Source organism: Haliotis cracherodii, unplaced genomic scaffold (assembly GCF_022045235.1).
Source record: "Haliotis cracherodii isolate W230 unplaced genomic scaffold, xgHalCrac1.p SCAF_12, whole genome shotgun sequence".
NCBI lineage: Eukaryota > Metazoa > Mollusca > Gastropoda > Lepetellida > Haliotidae > Haliotis > Haliotis cracherodii.
The window spans coordinates 3,325,581-3,344,473 of record NW_027266267.1 but is presented as its reverse complement, the minus strand read 5'-3'; the positions used below and the strand labels follow the sequence as shown (position 1 = coordinate 3,344,473).

Here is an 18,893-nt window from a genome sequence, read left to right as displayed (position 1 = left end):
TAATATATTTGTAGGTGTTTGGAAACATATTTTAAAAACAGATAATTGCTTGCAGTAACTAAATTTATAATAGTATAATGGTATCATGCATCACATTGAATACAAAAGGTGGTACACCCCAACTCACTTAATGGTCAGTGGCTTAGTGCAGATATTAATCCAATTCTTAGCATTCATTTAAAGCCACAAAACCCATCAAAAGATGCTTGATCTAGTAGCTCATGGTATTTAACAACAGTTTCTGCGCTTACGTTTGCATCATTCGCAGCCCCTGGTGTATTTGGTGTATTCCTCAATATGTTCTGGAATGCAGGTGTCTCCTTTTCCTGGCTGCAGCGAAATCAACAATGTCCCACATTGTAACAAGGTTATAACTTGAACTATATTCAATAAGCATTATATTGGTAATCGAAAGATGAAATGTATTATATAGGTTCATAACATTACTGGGGAAAAATGTTTGTGGACATTTGATATCCACATACATAAGGTCGAAAAAATAATACATGTACATCAACCTACAGATAAGTAATGTATAAAGCAATTACTATAATTAAGAAATAATCTAACATATATTTTCCACATCATACTCCAAGTCGTCCCGTAAATAATCGAGCCTGGACGAGGCAAACCAGTGACTGTGTGTCTAGGTGCCTCGAGTTCAATTGGATGTTTCTCACTGTCAATCAACCAAGCCATTTGTCACCCCTTGCGATAAACATGGATTAGGGTCTGGAGACATTCTTAACCGAAATCCAAACGGAAATAGATGTAAATTAAACACGCATTGTAACCTAGCTACGAATCACGCCGTCATCGTGGTACAGGTAGATCTTGAGAGCAAATTCGTAGCATTATAACCAGCTGGTAACCAGATTCGTTCAGTCTTTCATATCTTTTTTCCTCTCATTGTCAAAAACAGTGAATCAAGTATATGATCTTTATTTCGTCCAACATTTACTGAACAGAGCTAAATCAAGTTCAATATAATTCTGTAAATCTATCGTGACAAAACATGGTGATCGAAAACCGAACGAATACTGTCGCAATCAATTTTAATGAATCATTGGCGTCATAAGCCAAAATTGTCTACACCAATATCCTCGTAACAAAAGCATTTACGATCAATATTTTGATGTTAATAATCAACAAACGATAACCAACTCACTGAAAATATAGTGTGATACCTTTTGACAACTGACAAGCAAACGGCCAGTATGTTGTCGCTGAGGAACAAAACCCCGTTAAAGCGTGCACGTTACTGCGCCTGATTCGTTTTAATTGGAATCGAAACATTTTGATCCAAAAATGATAAATTGACTATTTTGGGGGAATATTATAAATACATAGTGTAAGCACCTTGCTTCAATGTAACTGCAACAATGCAGTTAACAGGACGCAGCTTCGCCCGCAACCAACAGCTCAATTACCGACTATACCGTTACCGTGACTCATGTTCGAATGCATAAATAAATAAAAAATAAACACAACCAGATGATCGACACTTAGTTCAGTCAGTGCCAATTCACAAGAATGTGTCTCATTTCTTCACGAAAATACGGGTTTATTAACCTAATATTACGCTTTACACGTAGACAATAACTACCGTCGACCGAAAAATATTTTCTTTGTTTTGACTGCTCCTCTTTGCAGTAAAACAGAAATCAACTCAACCTTTCCCACGGACTGAAATGAGCGAAATTGCTGATAGTTTAAAAAGAATCAAAGTTAGTAGTACAGTAAGCTCTAAATAATACATTTCAGAAATAACACGGACGAAATGGCTGGTAGGCCCTACACTTACGATCGAAAACCGAAAGCCCACAAGGCAGGCCTAGTGACGGCAAAGTACAAGTTTCTACCCCCCGCCACTTCTGAGTAACGCGATACATTAATCATGTAAATATCATAATGTACATAAATATAACAACAAGCGGATACTGCTTTTGAAAATGAACTTACCCTCTAAGAAATCACAGTTCGATGATCCTGTTCCGCTTGCTGCACGTCACTCAGATGCAGAGTAAACTTGAACTAATGATGGCGGGTGCAAAATATGACGAAATAGTGTGACGTCATTCCAACGTCATTTCCCGCGACAACAAGGCATTATGTCACAACATTTTACAAATGTTTTAGAAACGTTTGTGTGATATCAGTTTTTACAAACGTTTTAAGAACATCAAAAAAAATTTTTATATTTGTCATAAATTTTCAAAAAACGTTTTAAGATATTTTAATAACTAGTCATGAAAAATGGTTAAATGTGAGAGAATGTCTTTTACCGTAGATCTATATTTATTCACTTATCAACGGTCTCTCTCACGCCCCCGCAAAATATGCGCGACTAAATGTGCCTGTGACAATATCTGTGATCAGCAACAAACAAATCATGTGAAGTTTTGTCTTACTCATGTCTGCTATATTTACCTTAGACATTTAGTCTACAGATAAGACTGTAACTGTTGTGAAAATGTTATATTACTGCGGTACCAATCTACAACATTATGAAACATAGTGTGCTAGCTGGGAAACTTGTGTTCAACTATAGGCTGTTGGAGTCGTAATAGGTACTCACTTTAGACATGGTGATAACTATTCATGAAAAATGTTCTGGCGTAACATTTCTGCAATGTGTTGAAAACATTGCAATAAAATGTTATGAAATAGTATAGCCTATGTTATAGAATGATGTTCTTAAATAACATTTAAAAAACAATTCAATAATATTTTCATGAAATAGTTTCTGGCATAACATTTCTGCAACGTGTTAAAAACATTGTAATAAAATTTTATGAAATAGTTTCGCCTATGTTCTGATATGATATTCTTGAATTACATTTTAAAAACATTTCAATAACATTTTTAATAATTATTGAACATTTACACCTTATTCATATGATTGTACATATGTGTACACAGTGTATTTAAATCATGATGATAACATTTCATAAAACATGTTCTGGCAAAACATTTCTGCAATGTATTGAAAACATTGTAATAACATGTTATGAAATAGTTTCGCCTATGTTATAGCATGATGTTCTTGAAAAACATTTTGAAAACATTTCAATAACATTTTGAATAGTTGTAAAACATTTCTAAAACGTCAATAAAATGTTTTGGCGAAAATGTTTTTGCAAAACTATAATGAAACCTTTTGAAAATGTTTTGAAAATGTTATGTGTTAGCTGGGTGCAGCCACTCCCATCCACTGTCGGGCACACCTACAGCCAGGAAATAATGAGGTCTCCCTACAAGCGGGGAGCATTCAGTGTCGTGAAGTGATCTGTCAAGCAGAGTAATGCAGGAAGCGGCAAGCGGATAACGCCGGATTGTGTGTTGGAGGAATATACTAGTGTCGTCCTGAACCTGTGATCATACGTCGACCTGTGTGGAAATACGTCTCACCAGTCCTTGAGGTGCCTTCTTGCTGAATTTGGAGTTTAAACAAAGAGGAGCTTTTCGTTGATCGCCAGTGTTTTGGTTTAGAAGCTTCAGGCTCAAGTTGGAAGGCGTGTGGCTGGCTTCTTGGGTTTCAGTATCGCCAGACGGGTATAGACAAAGGATTTCTACTCTCGTACGTGAGTTATTACTTTTTATCATGTCACTACCTGTCATCCACATGAACTAATGAAGTTAGTTTGACGTTGTTATGAAAATAATTAGATTTGTGTAGGGAGAGGAGTCCATTCGTTAAAGTCCGTTTCAGGATCGCGTGCATCGAACTGGGACGATACGGCAACCCTTCCGCTTGGGAGGGGGAGGGGGTTTGTGTGTGGCGTTATCGCGTAGGGTAGCCATTTATGGGCATGTTTAATTAAAATGTGTTTTATTGTTCGTCGGATCTATCTAAACTACAGTTCACCAACACGATTGTTTTGTGACACTGGCGTGTGTTGACCAGCTGTTTACACTCCGACTTGGGTCAAGGTGTATTCGTTTTTCGTGGATATTTACTCCGATCATACAGCTGTGTTGTTTCTTGTGTTGTTGCTGATGTACTACAAATATTTGTGTGTATAATCAGACACATGAGTACACCTGTGTTCTTTGAACAAAATGAAGTATGAATCTTTTTTCTATTAGGGCTGGGACGGCTAACCTGGGTCGGGTGAGTACTGAGTAGGACCCGGGTACCAACAGGACTACTCGGACCAGTGGTTAGTTACGTGATATATTGTCTAATGACTAAACTTATCTAGAAATCTATGGTTACACTACAAGTCATTAATGTTTTGTTTTTTTCTGATTATGCACCCATTCCTTCTGATTTTTCTTATGGTTGAATACAGATATAACTTAGTCAACTTCAGTGTATGCATGACCAGATTGTTTAATACATGTATCTAAATACATTTAGCCAGGGTTATGCTAAAAAAAGATCCCAATCAGACATTTTGGGACATCTCTTGAGACCTACGGTGGATACCCAGGTAGGGTATGGTACCCTGGTAGTAAATTTGGACACGGCCCAGCCCTATTTTCTATAAGTGCTCTGGGGAATCCAGTTGAATACCACAGTGGGTTTGAAACGACTGTCAGAACTCGTTGTGATGTATATACCTACACTAATAAAATGAAAACAGTGAGCACAGTCAGTACTATATATTCTTGAAATGTGGAATGGTAATTTTCTTATATCAGCTTTAATAGTTACAAATTTCACCGATGTACTTGACATCAATATTGCCTGTTGTGTGCAGTTTCCGCTACAGTGTGTGTATGAGGGCGTGTTTTCATTTCTTAACTTGTCACCTCAAGGGTCTTTTGCCCTCTTCTGGACCGCTTCCACTTCCTCACCCTGCATTCTTCTGTCATATACATATGTTCACAGTGCTGTGACCATTGTAGACACTGACAGATTGAACAACTAGGTTCCCTCACTAATCACCTGAACAATGACAGTATGGACAGGCTGTTACGGCCTCACAGTCCTACAGACAGGTTATATTTACACAGTTCTACAGACAGGTTATATTTACACAATTCTACATACAAGTTATATTTACACAGTTCTACAGACAGGTTATATTAACACAGTCCTACAGACAGGTTATATTTACACAGTTCTACAGACAGGTTATATTTACACAATTCTACATACAAGTTATATTTACACAGTTCTACAGACAGGTTATATTAACACAGTCCTACAGACAGGTTATATTTACACAGTTCTACAGACAGTTCTACAGACAGGTTATATTTATACAGTTCTACAGACAGGATATATTTACACAGTTCTACAGACAGGTTATATTTACACAGTTCTACAGACAGGATATATTTACACAGTTCTACAGACAGGATATATTTACACAGTTCTACAGACAGGATATATTTGCACAGTTCTACAGACAGGTTATATTTACACAGTTCTACAGACAGGATATATTTGCACAGTTCTACAGACAGTTCTACAGACAGGTTATATTTACACAGTTCTACAGACAGGAAATATTTGCACAGTTCTACAGACAGGTTATATTTACACAGTTCTACAGACAGGAAATATTTGCACAGTTCTACAGACAGGTTATATTTACACAGTTCTACAGACAGGTTATATTTACACAGTTCTACAGACAGGTTATATTTGCACAGTTCTACAGACAGGTTATATTTACACAGTTCTACAGACAGGTTATATTTACACAGTTCTACAGACAGGATATATTTACACAGTTCTACAGACAGGATATATTTACACAGTTCTACAGACAGGATATATTTGCACAGTTCTACAGACAGGTTATATTTACACAGTTCTACAGACAGTTCTACAGACAGGTTATATTTACACAGTTCTACAGACAGGATATATTTGCACAGTTCTACAGACAGTTCTACAGACAGGTTATATTTGCACAGTCCTACAGACAGGTTATATTTGCACAGTCCTACAGACAGGTTATATTTACACAGTTATACAGACAGGTTATATTTACAAAATCCTACAAACAAGTATACATCCCCTAGGTTCACTTTCCCAGAGTCAGACTTCACTTGCTTCACTCTCCCTGTCACTCAGCCATGAGATATCTACTGTGGTGTTGGCCCAAGGCTAGTGAAAATTCATAAGGGCTTGTAGTTGTTCGTGCTTTTAGACACTATCTCAATTAAGTGAAATTATGCTTGCATTTTCTGACAAACACACCACTTATTTCATAAACTATTTCACTCTGTTCCCAACCGTTTGTATTACTTATTGGTGTAAGGTTATATCGAAGACTAATGGTTGTTACTAAGAAAGAGCTATAATATAAGATATAAGATGTGTTGTCTTTAGTCTTTATTCATTTCGCACTGTAGACCATCAGCCCATTTCACAGTTATTTGCCAACCCTACCCTAATGATCAGTTTCGACCTTGTTAGATGTGTTGGTTTTGAACGGTTAAAACAAGATCCATCCCCGCAGCACAATTAACATGTGAACATGAAGAGGATGCTGCAGCCATGTTTGGCAAACTAGTGAAATAGGAAGTAGTTAATACTAATGTTAGACATTTCTGTACCTCGTGAAATTACGGACATTTTGGGAGACGTCCATGTACAGTATGGCTGCAGTGAATACGATACATATCACAAATATATGGTAACAAATGTGAACATTTCTTCAAAGATACAAGTCAACAGTTGATCAGCTTGATGTGTTATTGACTATATTCAGTGAAACAAAAACAAAACACATTTTTTTACATGGTTTGACCATATTGACAGTGTTTTTATTTTTTATTTTTTATTATTATTTTTATTTTTATTATTATATGCTGCGCTTATCTAGGTACTAGTATCTGCTCAGATGTGACAATAACCAATGATTTCTGTCAAATTAAATATATGACCAGAGTGGTGTCTTTGAGGACGTCCATGTTTGTCTGTAGTAAGCACTAAGTTGATATGCATATTTCATCATGTTCATAGGTACAGGGCATGTTAAATCAATGGTGTATGGCATTGTGTATTCATGTTAAATCAAGTTTCTAAAATTAAGTCCTGTTAATACATATGTCCATTCTATTCTGTGCTGGACCCATTTGCCATCTCGCCATGCTCGCTATCACTAACGTCACACTGATGCGCTCGCACAAATGTCAGGTATTTCATATTACAGTTATTTTGAGCAGGTGTTATTTTTAGCATTAGATGTTTTTGACATTGTGCCTTTCTAGTGGGACTCTGTAGGAAGGTGTGTGGGAGTGGGTCCATGTTATCTGTTGTTGTTGGTTTGTTGTTTTACGCCGCACTCAGCAATATTCCAGCTATATGATAGCGGTCTGTAAATAATTGTGTCTGCACCAGACAATCCAGTTATTGACATCATCAACATCGATCCACGGGATTGGGATCGTTGACATGCATCAACCAAGTCAGACCACCCGATCCTGTTAGTCGCCTTTTACGACAAGCATAGTCGCCTTTTACGGCAAGCATGGGTTGCTGAAGACCTATTCTACCCCGGATCTTCACGGGTCCCATGTTATCTGTCATATAGGAATAGAGATATGAAACTGATTGAGCCAGGATGAGGCAGAGATTTGTTGATAGTCCTTCAAGTTCAGAATGGTCATTCTGTGGGAAAAGCATGTTTAGCTTGTAGTGTAAGATGTGCTGTCTTTAGTCTTTATTCATTTCGCACTGTAGGCCATTAGCATGATTAGCCCATTGTACGTTTAGATAGTCAGATCCACAATGGACATTAAGGAGCTTCTAATGTTCATGGCATGAAAATATATAGTGAAAGGTTTTTCAGGGCTTCAACATGACCATGATGACATGATGACAACAATATGTTAAATTTATCTAATGTAGGATGGACATAATATTTTCCCTGAATGTATTTATGTCTAAGATCATTACATGTTTTACAAATAAACAGAAATGGTATTCCTTTTCCATAAGACCAATGTTACAGAGGTGACAAACTCGTTGGTCTCTTGTGACATTGTGACATCTACCCACTTTAATATGGAGTGTATGAGAACTACAAAGATATCGAGAGAGTGCAGTATAACATTTATCAATACTGATATTTAGAAGCTCAACACTAGCTATGCATTTTAGGTCTACTAGCAATATCTGAATGCCTTTCTTGTTCATGAATATTTTTTAATCGTGATACAAATTCAAATACGGAAAAGAAACAGGTTTGCCCAAATTTTAGCCAAAACCAAATTTATATAAGGTATTTTTAACCTCTTTCTTGGTAATGACTATTAGGCATCGATATAACTTTACACCAATAAGTAGTACAAACGGTTGGGCACAGACTGAAATAGTTAATGAATTCGGTGGTGGGTGACAGAAAATGCTAGCATAATTTCACTTAATTGAGATAGTGTCTAAAAGCACGAACAACTACAAGCCCTTATGAATTTTCACTCACCTTGGGCCAACACCACAGTAGATATCTCATGACCATGATGACTGAGTGACAGGGAGAGTGAAGCAAGTGAAGTCTGACTCTGGGAAAGTGAACGTAGGGGATGTATACTTGCCCACTAAATGTTTCTGAATGTTTTGTACCTGGCTGTCAATGTCATTATCAATATTCTGTTCAGTGTGTTGAAATAGCTGCCGGGCGTTATCCAGTGACTGGTAGCATTTCTGTCAGGATGGCAGTGAATGTGACACAAAAGCTGTATATAGGTCAATGGGTTGGACCTAAGAAATGTAATAAGTCAACAACAAAAGTCACTATAACAAATAAACATGATAAACAAGAAACATACCGGTAATTACTTATGCCATGTGCTCATGAATCAACAAAAATGGGGGACAAAACATAACAACACGTCAACATGATTAATGCAATACCGTTCGTGGATGAATGAATATATATATGAACGTCACAATAAGAAAAGTGCTGACTAAGCCACTATAGGTCCTGGCAGCGTTTCCCTATGATACAGAAAGTACGATGCATAGACACGCGCTGCTCCGAATTAAATTGACAATTTTTGATGGCTGTGCATTGTTTTATTAGATCGATACTGTAAGTAGGACTAACCCTTACTGTTTACTTTTTTATTATGAAATTATGTTATATTTGACACCTTGCCTAGCATTTCTATCGGTCAAAAGTCTTGACTACCTTTAGCCTGCTGAATTATTTTCACACTTCTTACCCCTGCCTGCTGGATTAATTTTAGCATAAGGCGCTCTAAAGAGGGTGGGTGATTTCAAACAGTCAGTGCCTCATTAAACAAGGGCCAATTGAAGAAATATTTTGCACATTTATTCCTGATAGAAAACTACACAATTCTATATAAAAATATCCTGGTGTTTTCAATCATACCAAGGTTAAGACCAAAGCGAACACAAAATTTGTTAATTTTCTTGAACTTACCTGAATTGCGTTATTGAAGGTGGTTTGCATTTCATGCTAGGAACCCTCTAATATCGTAACATTTTTGCAAATTGATTTCAATAATCATATCTCCGATATCATAATTTTAATTGAGTAAAAATTCGGGATTTATAATCGGCATATATCAGCGCGATGGTAAATTATGAACCATTTCAGTGAATTTATTATCTAAACGTTAAACAGAAAAATAACTTAATTTTCGAGGTCATCATGTCGGTTGCAGAAATACGAATATTCGGGTTAATCTGACGTGTCATGTTATAAAATTTGCAGGAAACATTAAATGACTTATAAATATTCACTAATCCTAATTTCAAGCGTTTTGGTTGAATATTTACGATATACAAAAATAAACAACCCGTGTCATGATGCTAGTAGACGTCCTAAAATCAAACATGGCGCGCTTCGCCCAACCTCCGCTTAACTTATTGCTATTTTAATATCAACAAAGTTTACATTGCCTTTATAAATATAATTTGGCGAAAGTTGACGATCTTCTCAATCGAAGAATGTTTTATTCGTCATATTCCAATAAATATGACGAGAGAAAAATGAAAATAAAGATCGTGAATTCTGACAGCACTATTTCAATTAGTGCAAAGGTCACCGGATGTGATGTCACAGACAGGGGTAGTCTGCTGATAAGCTTTCGAAACAAAACAATTACAGTAAATTTTGAAATAGTTCGCCTATCACATACAGCAAAAATATAAGTCGATACACAGTATCAGTAATCACCACTAACATGAAATATAAATGTGACTTTGACGATATAATTCGCGTATTAGTTAATCCGTTTTACCTTGCATGCTCCCGTGACCCGGAAACGGTAGACGATAAATCAACATGCCACATGCAAGTTTCTCGGTATCTTTTATTTGAACTTCTGTTGATATCTAAGAATCACCATTCAATGTTGTGAATATAAATGGGACATGATTCATATTTCTGCGATGTACATGCTGATAAGTTTCACTACAACAAGTGTATCCCACGTAATACGTCTATGGATATCGTCGATCAGCAAGATCACCCTCAACAACAGGTGCGCGAAAATGGGCTTGACAAAACGTGTTTCAAAATAACATCCCCGCGTTGCTGAAAATGATAGGGTATATATAAGCAATAAAATTCTACGTACATATTTTCGGTGTTAGTTCCACATTACATTTAGGATAGTTTTCCTTTCGGGAATACATTCATAGATTCTAGCATGATTTTAGAACAGTTTCACGAAGGATTTCTAAATTTATTCCCAAAAAATGAAGACCACCATGATTGCGCATTGATGATAGATTTGTAATTGTTTAATTATTTACAGCTTTTTACAGGTTTTAAAATTTTAAGTTATATTTAATAGTTATTTTTCCCACAATGATGGTGTGTGGGGACAGTAAATATTAGTCTTTGCATCAACACAGTGTAACTGATCAAACTTCAATTATTATCTTTAGTTTAAACATATTTATTCAACAATTATTATCTTGCACTCTGAAAATCAACTATGTGAATAAGTAACTCTCTGATGTCATCATTTTAATTTTAGTATTCCATGAATAATGATTAAATCAGATCCTTAACATATACATACTAAACTCATATGGACATTAATTTTGTGCATTATGTGGTTTGTTTCCAAATAAAACAATTCTGAAATATAATTTAATAGGAATTAATTTAATTTAAATACAGTAACAGTACATGACATTTTTGTTTGTTTAATCACAAGAACCATGGTGGCACATAAGCTGGTAAGTTTGCCATAGGTTTCTTAGAAAATGCTATCTCAGTCTTCTGGTTGGAATGAAAAGAAACATGCCTGTGTACATGTTTACCCTTGCCAGGTGTATTTTTTCCAGTCAGCCAATCCATTACTTTTGTTCACCTTATATGGTCTATTTTATACATACAGGTACTGCTTCCAAACTGTTTTTTCTTTGTATGCAATCACAGTATCACAACTTCCTCAGCTGGTGTGTATAAAAGTTCCCCTGTCATCATGAAAAAAGAATTATAAAGGAAAGTCATATTTTCATTCAAAAACATATCTGTCTTTCCTTGAATACTCTTTGTCTAAGTGCCAGAAATGTAAGTGTCATAAAAAAAATTAAAATTTTTTTTTCATAAGGACTTTTCTTAGATAGACCTAGGTCTAAGTCAAACCATGTGACTAGTTAGGTAGAATTATAACCTTATAAGCCCTCATTTCTGAGGTGTCCATATTTTTCACATTTTTAGGACTAAACGTGATCCGTGTAGATCTGCCTGTTTTGTTATGTAAAACAATTTCTTGTCTTAAAAAATGAGAAAAGGAATCATTCAGACGAATTTTTTTTATCCCATTGATTCACGAAAATCAGTTGAAATGTACAGTGGTGACTTTTGTACCCGAAATTTCTAGTAATTTGTTACCCAAATGGGTATGTGATTTTGTAGATCTACCTAGAATTATTTCAAAGATATACATTAATTTGGTGTCTTAAACTTAACATAATATCACTTTCCTATCAAAACAATTCATTCTAACTTAGGTTTAACCAACTTAACTGGCCTCTCCTTCAGTGACAATACGTCAGTTTTCTCTCAAAACTAAACAATCAATTTCAAGGATCACAGTCATAATCATATTTGGAACTTGATGAAATATTTTATTATGTGTTCTGTTCATCTACATTAAAACATAAATATAATTATAGATCTATTGTCTTATTTTCTTAGGTACAAATTCACAAAGTATTTTGGGTACAATTTAATTTGTTTTGGGTACAAAATCACACATATATATAAATAGGAGCCTAGAATCTATATATATTTACACTACCTCGTTGTGTACCAAAATGTTATCGGTTCAGAGGACGGGAGGTTCTCAGAAAGTTTTCAACAACATCTTTAATATTTAAATTGTTCTTTTTGTAATGTTAGACCAATAACAATATTATGTTATTATGGCATATCAATACGTTGGATCGCTCTCCGTTGAGCTCGTTTATAGAAAATATTTTAAAATTAAAATCATCGAGCGTGAAATCCATTACGGTTTCGGATTTAGACTTACACATTTTATGGCGACAATCACGAAGAAATATGAAACAAATAAGAGTGAAGACTGCTCTCCAGATCAATAAATAGTAAATAGTTGACGAAAAATAGTAAATTATGTATTTTCTTTTGAATTTGAATCTATTTCGGAATTTCTTTATGATAGCTTACCAACTTTTGCATATTTTGCTTCCATGTGTCACATGCGGTACGTGCTTCCGGTTTTAGAAATGATAGCTAAAATTGCAAGTATTTTGATTATTTCTCGTAAAATGCATTATTTTGCTATTGAATGGTTTACCTAGAATGTATATCAGTTCAGATTTTGCGTATCATCCAATATTTGTCATTTTTCGCAGTGTTTGTTGACTTTGTTCGACTCAACAAATCGCGAGTTAGGCCACGCCCAAACGTATCGCTGACGTTTGTCGGCTTGGCAATGTGTCGGAAAGTTTATCAAACGAAATCATTTGCAAACTCTTTAAAAATGAAATTCTTTTTACAAAGATTTATACATGCGTGTCAATAATTCTAGAAAATTAAGTTAGATGTAACAAAATGATTGTAATAGTCTAACGGGATAACTATGCATGTGGAGTTGTTTGTTTACGGCCGTTGCCATGATCGTACAAGTTCCATCCAATCGATGATGTTACGATTCAGATTGTTTTTGTTTACAATTAATTACACCGAAAGTTGCTAATTTTTAGAAATAATGGAACATGAGTGTTTTCCTTTCGTCAGCAAACAAAAAATTATGATCGAATAGGAAAAATGATGAAATTATAAAGAAAATATCGGACTGCATGCCGCTCAACGTGAAGTGCCAAAAGTCAACAATGGCCGTTCCTGGTAGATGTGTGCCGAGAAGTTTGGCCGAAACTTTTTTAACTCGCGATATTTTCTTTTTGAGGTAAATAAATGACTGAACGTTTTGATATTGAGCAAGCTGAGCATTTATGCATGTCATACGTAATTTAAATGTTACGCAAAGCCTTCTTGGTAAATAGATATGGCGAGTTTTATTTTGGGGTGTTGTTATGCTATTCGCCTGTCGAATGGGTTCGACATCAGATGCACGGGGATGGACACCTCTGTCGAATGGGTTCGACGTTAGCGTGCAGAGCTTTAAACAAACCATCGGTACATTGAAATTTGATCGATCTATGACCGGCGACCAACAGCCTCCCTGAAACTCTGATTGGTGAAGTGTGGCAGGGTAGTAGAACATTTTATTGTTAAACCAGCAGTAGAAACTAATATTCTTATGATGATAACGCTTAGCAAAACACTTAAAAAGGGCACATTTCTTCTGGTCCTTATGATACCTTAATCATGTAAATTATTGGGCAGTTTGGCACATTTCTAAGCTAGCTGTACCTGGACAATTTGGAGTCCGACATTGATATGTGACGCAGCAAGGGCTGTCTGTGTGATTATAATGCAGCAGTCCATGTCAGAGACATAGAGTACAATGTCAGTCTTCCTCAGTATGTCGTTACTAATGCAGGTCTGCAGCTTCCAAGACAAGCTTGTCACGTTTCTGAGTGAGTCCCCTGCCTTCCTGGCTTGTTGGGACTTAAGATTATTGAGGACACTGATTATGTTGTGACTGTGTCATGTTGATGGGGTACCTCAGGGTCTGCAGACATCCATGAGACTGGCACTAGTTTTAATCTGAAGACCCCATGAAATTCTGGGTTAGAATTGTTCTTCATACTACACCCCAACTGCTTGTCTTAAGAGGCGACTTACGGGATTGGGTGGTCAGACTCGCTGACTTGGTTGATGCATGTCATCGTATCCCAATTCTCACGATGTCAATCACTGGATTGTTTGGTCCAGACTCGAGTACACAACACTTGAACAAACATTTTTTTAGTTTTGATAAATAGGGCCGCATGCTTTTTGGGACCTTGGTGCCTACAACTGGTAACCATGGTAATAGTATTTTTGTTTTGTTTCTAGGTTTGATAAATAGGACCTTGGTGCCTACAACTGGTAACCATGGTAATAGTATTTTTGTTTTGTTTCTAGTTTTGATAAATAGGACCTTGGCACCTACAACTGGTCACCATGGTAATAGTATTTTTGTTTTGTTTCAGACCATGGCCTCCTGTGTGGTTGTGACTGCTATAATATGTGTCCTGCTCACCACCGTGGCAACAATTGTTGCGTTTGCCACGCCCAACTGGATGAAGTTCCGTGGCAACGTGGACATCTCGGCCAGCCTGTGTAAATGTAGCGTGTGTGACTGTGGACTGTGGATGAACTGTGCCGGCAACTACGCCGTTGACTCCGCCTCCCTTGACAACTGCCGCACATTCTTTGCCAACGATAATTTAATTGAGAAAGATTTGCCAGGTGAGTTGACGTTGCTGTCTATGCCCAGTCTGTTCTACAACATTTGGAGTCCACAATCTCGAATGATCTTAAATTCATTTTCATGAGACTCTAGTCGGAGTTATGGCACTAGTCCTGTAGTCCTTACTAAACAGTCCAATAGCTCAGGTATCATAAGGACTGGTAGAAATTTGCCATCTTTTAGGGTTTTGCTATATGTTATCATTATACAGACTATTGGACTAAACATGTTAGTTTCTGCCACTGAACTTTAGTGCTATAGTACGGACTACTGTTAGCTGAGCTGATGGACCGAGCAGATTTTTACTAGAATCGGGCTTCGGACTAGTGGCCAAAGGTGCTATTGTTGTAATCCACTGTATCCGTATCGTATAATGGGCCGGTGGCCTCTTTACTGAAATCAACTCACTCACTAGTGGCCAAAGTAGCAGACTGCGTGGCCGAATTCTCTCGTGGGGGTTCTAAGTTAGACTTGTTCCCCAGCAACTAGAGCTGAGTATCGCCTGGTATGTTGTGATAAGATTTGTATCATGATATGGACTGACGATACGACTAGTACCGTGATACACTGCATCAAACAGTAAGAACTGATAAAGTACTGAAATACAGATCTAAAACCTCTTTCTAGGTACATTTATTTAATGTTATCTCAAAAACTGTAACAAAGAAAACCACCAGAACAGAACAGTTTTACATCAGGGGATGGTTATGAAATGTAACAGTTAGTCGACACGTCCTCAGCTTCCACATCCTTGTGTTCTGCCATGCTTATAGGTGGCCTTATGAATGAGTGAGTGAGTTGGGTTTAACGCTGCTTTTAACAGTATTCTACTCATATCACGGCTTGTCAGCTTAATGTGGGAGGAAGGCCCGAAGTGATGCAGGTGTCAGATGTTTACCACTTCGGTGAAACCCACGAGCACAGGTATGTTGCTGACAAACCTAGAAACATAATCGGGGCGAACCAGGTTTCGAACCCACAATCATAGGTTTCTGCCATGCTTATAGGTGGCCTTATGCTACATCTGCCATTATTGGGACTCTATTAGTTCCTGTTCTATTATTTGTGTATCGCAGTCTCACAAACTGACGATTCAAGAATCATGTGTATATAAGTATTAATGACATCATAGTTATCGTTGACTCGTTAGAGGCCTTCCAGCATCCTATGCTGGTCGTAAGAGGGAACCATATGGGTCAGGTCATCAGCGTTCCTGCTGGCTCTTGTAACTGCCAGTCCTTGTGGACTGGCAACTCTGAAAATTACCAGTCCCCCCAAATTTTTGCCAGTCCCAACTTTCAACAAATAAAAAAAAGGTATGAAAATTATTTGGTTTTAATTCTTTCAACATCATGTTCAGTGCAGAGATGTCATCTCTGAAGTAGCTTAGTTAGATCTATACGTCATTCACACAAACTTCAGTCACAATTTTCTCTCTTTTTTTTATATTTTGGGACCAAGTCCCTACGAATGGATATTTAACCTAGAACTAGACAAGGGGAAACCCTGATGGTAACAGACAAGCTGACTCAGTTCGAAAAATGTACTTACATGAATATCACCAATATTTGTGTAACAACAAAAATTTATATTATAAGGTACTGTTTGCCGGTCCACAGGAACTGGCAGTCACATGAATTACTTGTCCAAGCCTAATTTTACTGGTTAAAAAACTGGTAATTACCGGTAAACACGAACGCTGTGGTCATCCCTAAACATTAGAGATGCAAGTCAAGTATGGTGATGGTGAACATGTTTATTGTCATGTTTTTCTGTACCCAATCACCACATCATGGTCAATGTTCAGTTGATGATTCAAGGAGTGCTTATGTTTTCAAATCGATCATGAATTTGATCATGGAATTTTCGACATGCAAGGTGACCGTCACATTGAGTTGTCTGAATTAGAAATTCCATGATATTAGGAATACAAGGAAAGTAGTTGTTTCCAGCCCAATTGGGTGGAGTGGTGTCAAGTGTTGAATCTACACGTCTGTGTTTTGATAACCATACAAACATAATGAATATGTCAACACTGGAAGTATGAAACAGCCATAAACAGAACTGATATGGGAAGTTGGTTGTAAGGCATTGTGTGTGTTATTGTATTAATGTGGACTGTAGCAGTGGGTATTTCCTCGGTGCTGTGTGGTGTGGGGTGTTTGTACGTCATTAGGTTTTTTATACGCGACACAGAAATGTGCATCCCATATGTTTAGAATGATGCAAAAAGAATAGATATGTTAGCACACAATAATATTCATTGTATCAAGTTCATGTCAGTAAAGTACGCTAGTCCATTTCAAGACTTTTCAAGAGTGTGCCGGCCAAGCAGGTGCTTGTTGCAGACAGTGTGCCGGTCTAAGCAGGTGCTTGTTGCTGACAGTGTGCCGGCCTAAGCAGGTGCTTGTTGCTGACAGTGTGCCGGCCTAAGCAGGTGCTTGTTGCAGACAGTGTGTTGGCCTCAGGCAACATTAAGAGACTCAGTGATGTATCTGTGGGTTGGGTCAAGTGTAGAGTGTCTTCCTGGCTTGTGGAGACAGTAGCCTCTGGATTCTGGTCATGGTGTACCATTGGTCAGTGTTGTGTGTGGACGTCGCGGTCAAGCAGTGTGTGCATTGTGCCCACTCAGTGTTGTCACAGGTCATGGGAGGGGTCAGTTCAAATATTTATTCAACTTTTTCCTCTTGTAATATATGACTGAGGAAGGCAATTGAAATAACTGAACTCTACCGTAGTGTCTGTGAGTGATATGACTGGTCCAGTAGGGGTGGGTGGAGGGAGAAGGCAGGGTCAAAACTGTTATCTGGTGACTAGAAATAGGTCATCAGAGGTTTTAGAGCAATTTCAATGAGGTGACTCCTTCTGTTTGATGTTTCAAAATACAACCTGTCATCGAGTCTGACCGCCGGCTCCATGTGCCCAGTTAGACACGGCCACTGGTCGGAATCAGGCTGTGGTCTGGATAGATTTGACCAATGGTGTCCACCATCAGTACCCTCTTACAATACAACCAACACAGGTTACTGGGGACCTGTTCTGACCCGAGATCCCACATCTCTTATTCGTGACTAGAAAGGGTGCATGTGATCTTGTCTTCCCAGCAGGAGAGGCTAGCCTTGCTCCAAGGCTGTACTGAATGATCAATCCGTGGGTGTACAGTCATTCTAGCCTTATAATTATAAATAGTCATGTGGGCAGTACTCCAGTCTCTTATAGGGATGACTTGTTCTTATTATTTATATGATCAAGAAATTATGAAATTGAACTAATAATTATTGCCTAAGAGACTTGTGCAAGTCTAAGGAGAGGGGGTCCTGAGGTTTCCACCCATCATCACCTGACATTCTCCATCACGGTGCTGCCTAAGTGAAGCTTCCACCATTAATAATGGATCACTGACGACAGTATGAGAAAAATCACGAACACTAAGAGACAAATCATGTCTTGATTCAGTTGAATTAGTGCAAACAATTACTTGAGAATCTACAAGGAGTTATGATATAACTGAATCTGTAAGTAACCTTAAAATTATCTGCCTGACAGTCGGACAGGTGAAGGCATATTTCATGCAGACGGACAGAAAAATCACCGCTCCAGTCACAGGGCACCATTATATGGCTTGAGTATTGCTGATTTTTAAACAACATTGACACTCTCCATTCACAAGGTTCTGTAATACAACAAGGGTGTCCTTGAGTGTCTTCAGTTTGACGCCTTTGTTAAATATGTAAATTAACTGCATGATGACACATTTTATTACACATATTTCATAAACACAGAAAACAGGACCACGCTGATGTTGCCTTCACAGAAGCGTTATCAGTTGTTGGCAGACTCTACCATGCAGCTTTAGGAGTCGGTGTAAGGGCGGATCTCAGCTGACTGCCTGATGTGGTTACAAGCCTATTACATGCTTACAGTGCTCAGCCTGATGGCATTAGCTGTGTGGCTGCACTGCTCGGTCGGGGGGAAATCATTATCTAACGTGTATGCGACCTGCAGCCTCCGCATCGTGATGAGGACCATCCAGGTGAGCTGTCCGGCCTGATGTCTGATGGAGATGATGGGTGTAACCTGCTGAGCTTGTTTAGCACTCTCCTTGAGCATTACAT

General features: G+C 37.6%; 1 protein-coding gene across 2 annotated transcripts in view; it reads left to right on the top strand.

Annotated features, from left to right (window-relative positions):
- Positions 1–3,289: 3,289 nt before the first annotated feature.
- The window catches only part of LOC139458129 (lens fiber membrane intrinsic protein-like), a 35,110-nt gene continuing 19,506 nt past the window's right edge, over positions 3,290–18,893 (top strand). The window contains exons 1-2 of one of the 2 annotated variants that reach the window (XM_071239435.1): positions 3,290–3,580; positions 14,519–14,777. In XM_071239435.1, coding sequence (XP_071095536.1) covers positions 14,522–14,777 — 256 coding nt within the window. In that variant the 5' untranslated portion in view covers positions 3,290–3,580; positions 14,519–14,521. Of the gene's footprint in view, positions 3,585–14,518; positions 14,778–18,893 lie in introns of both variants that reach the window. The other variant, XM_071239434.1, reaches the window with a different exon arrangement.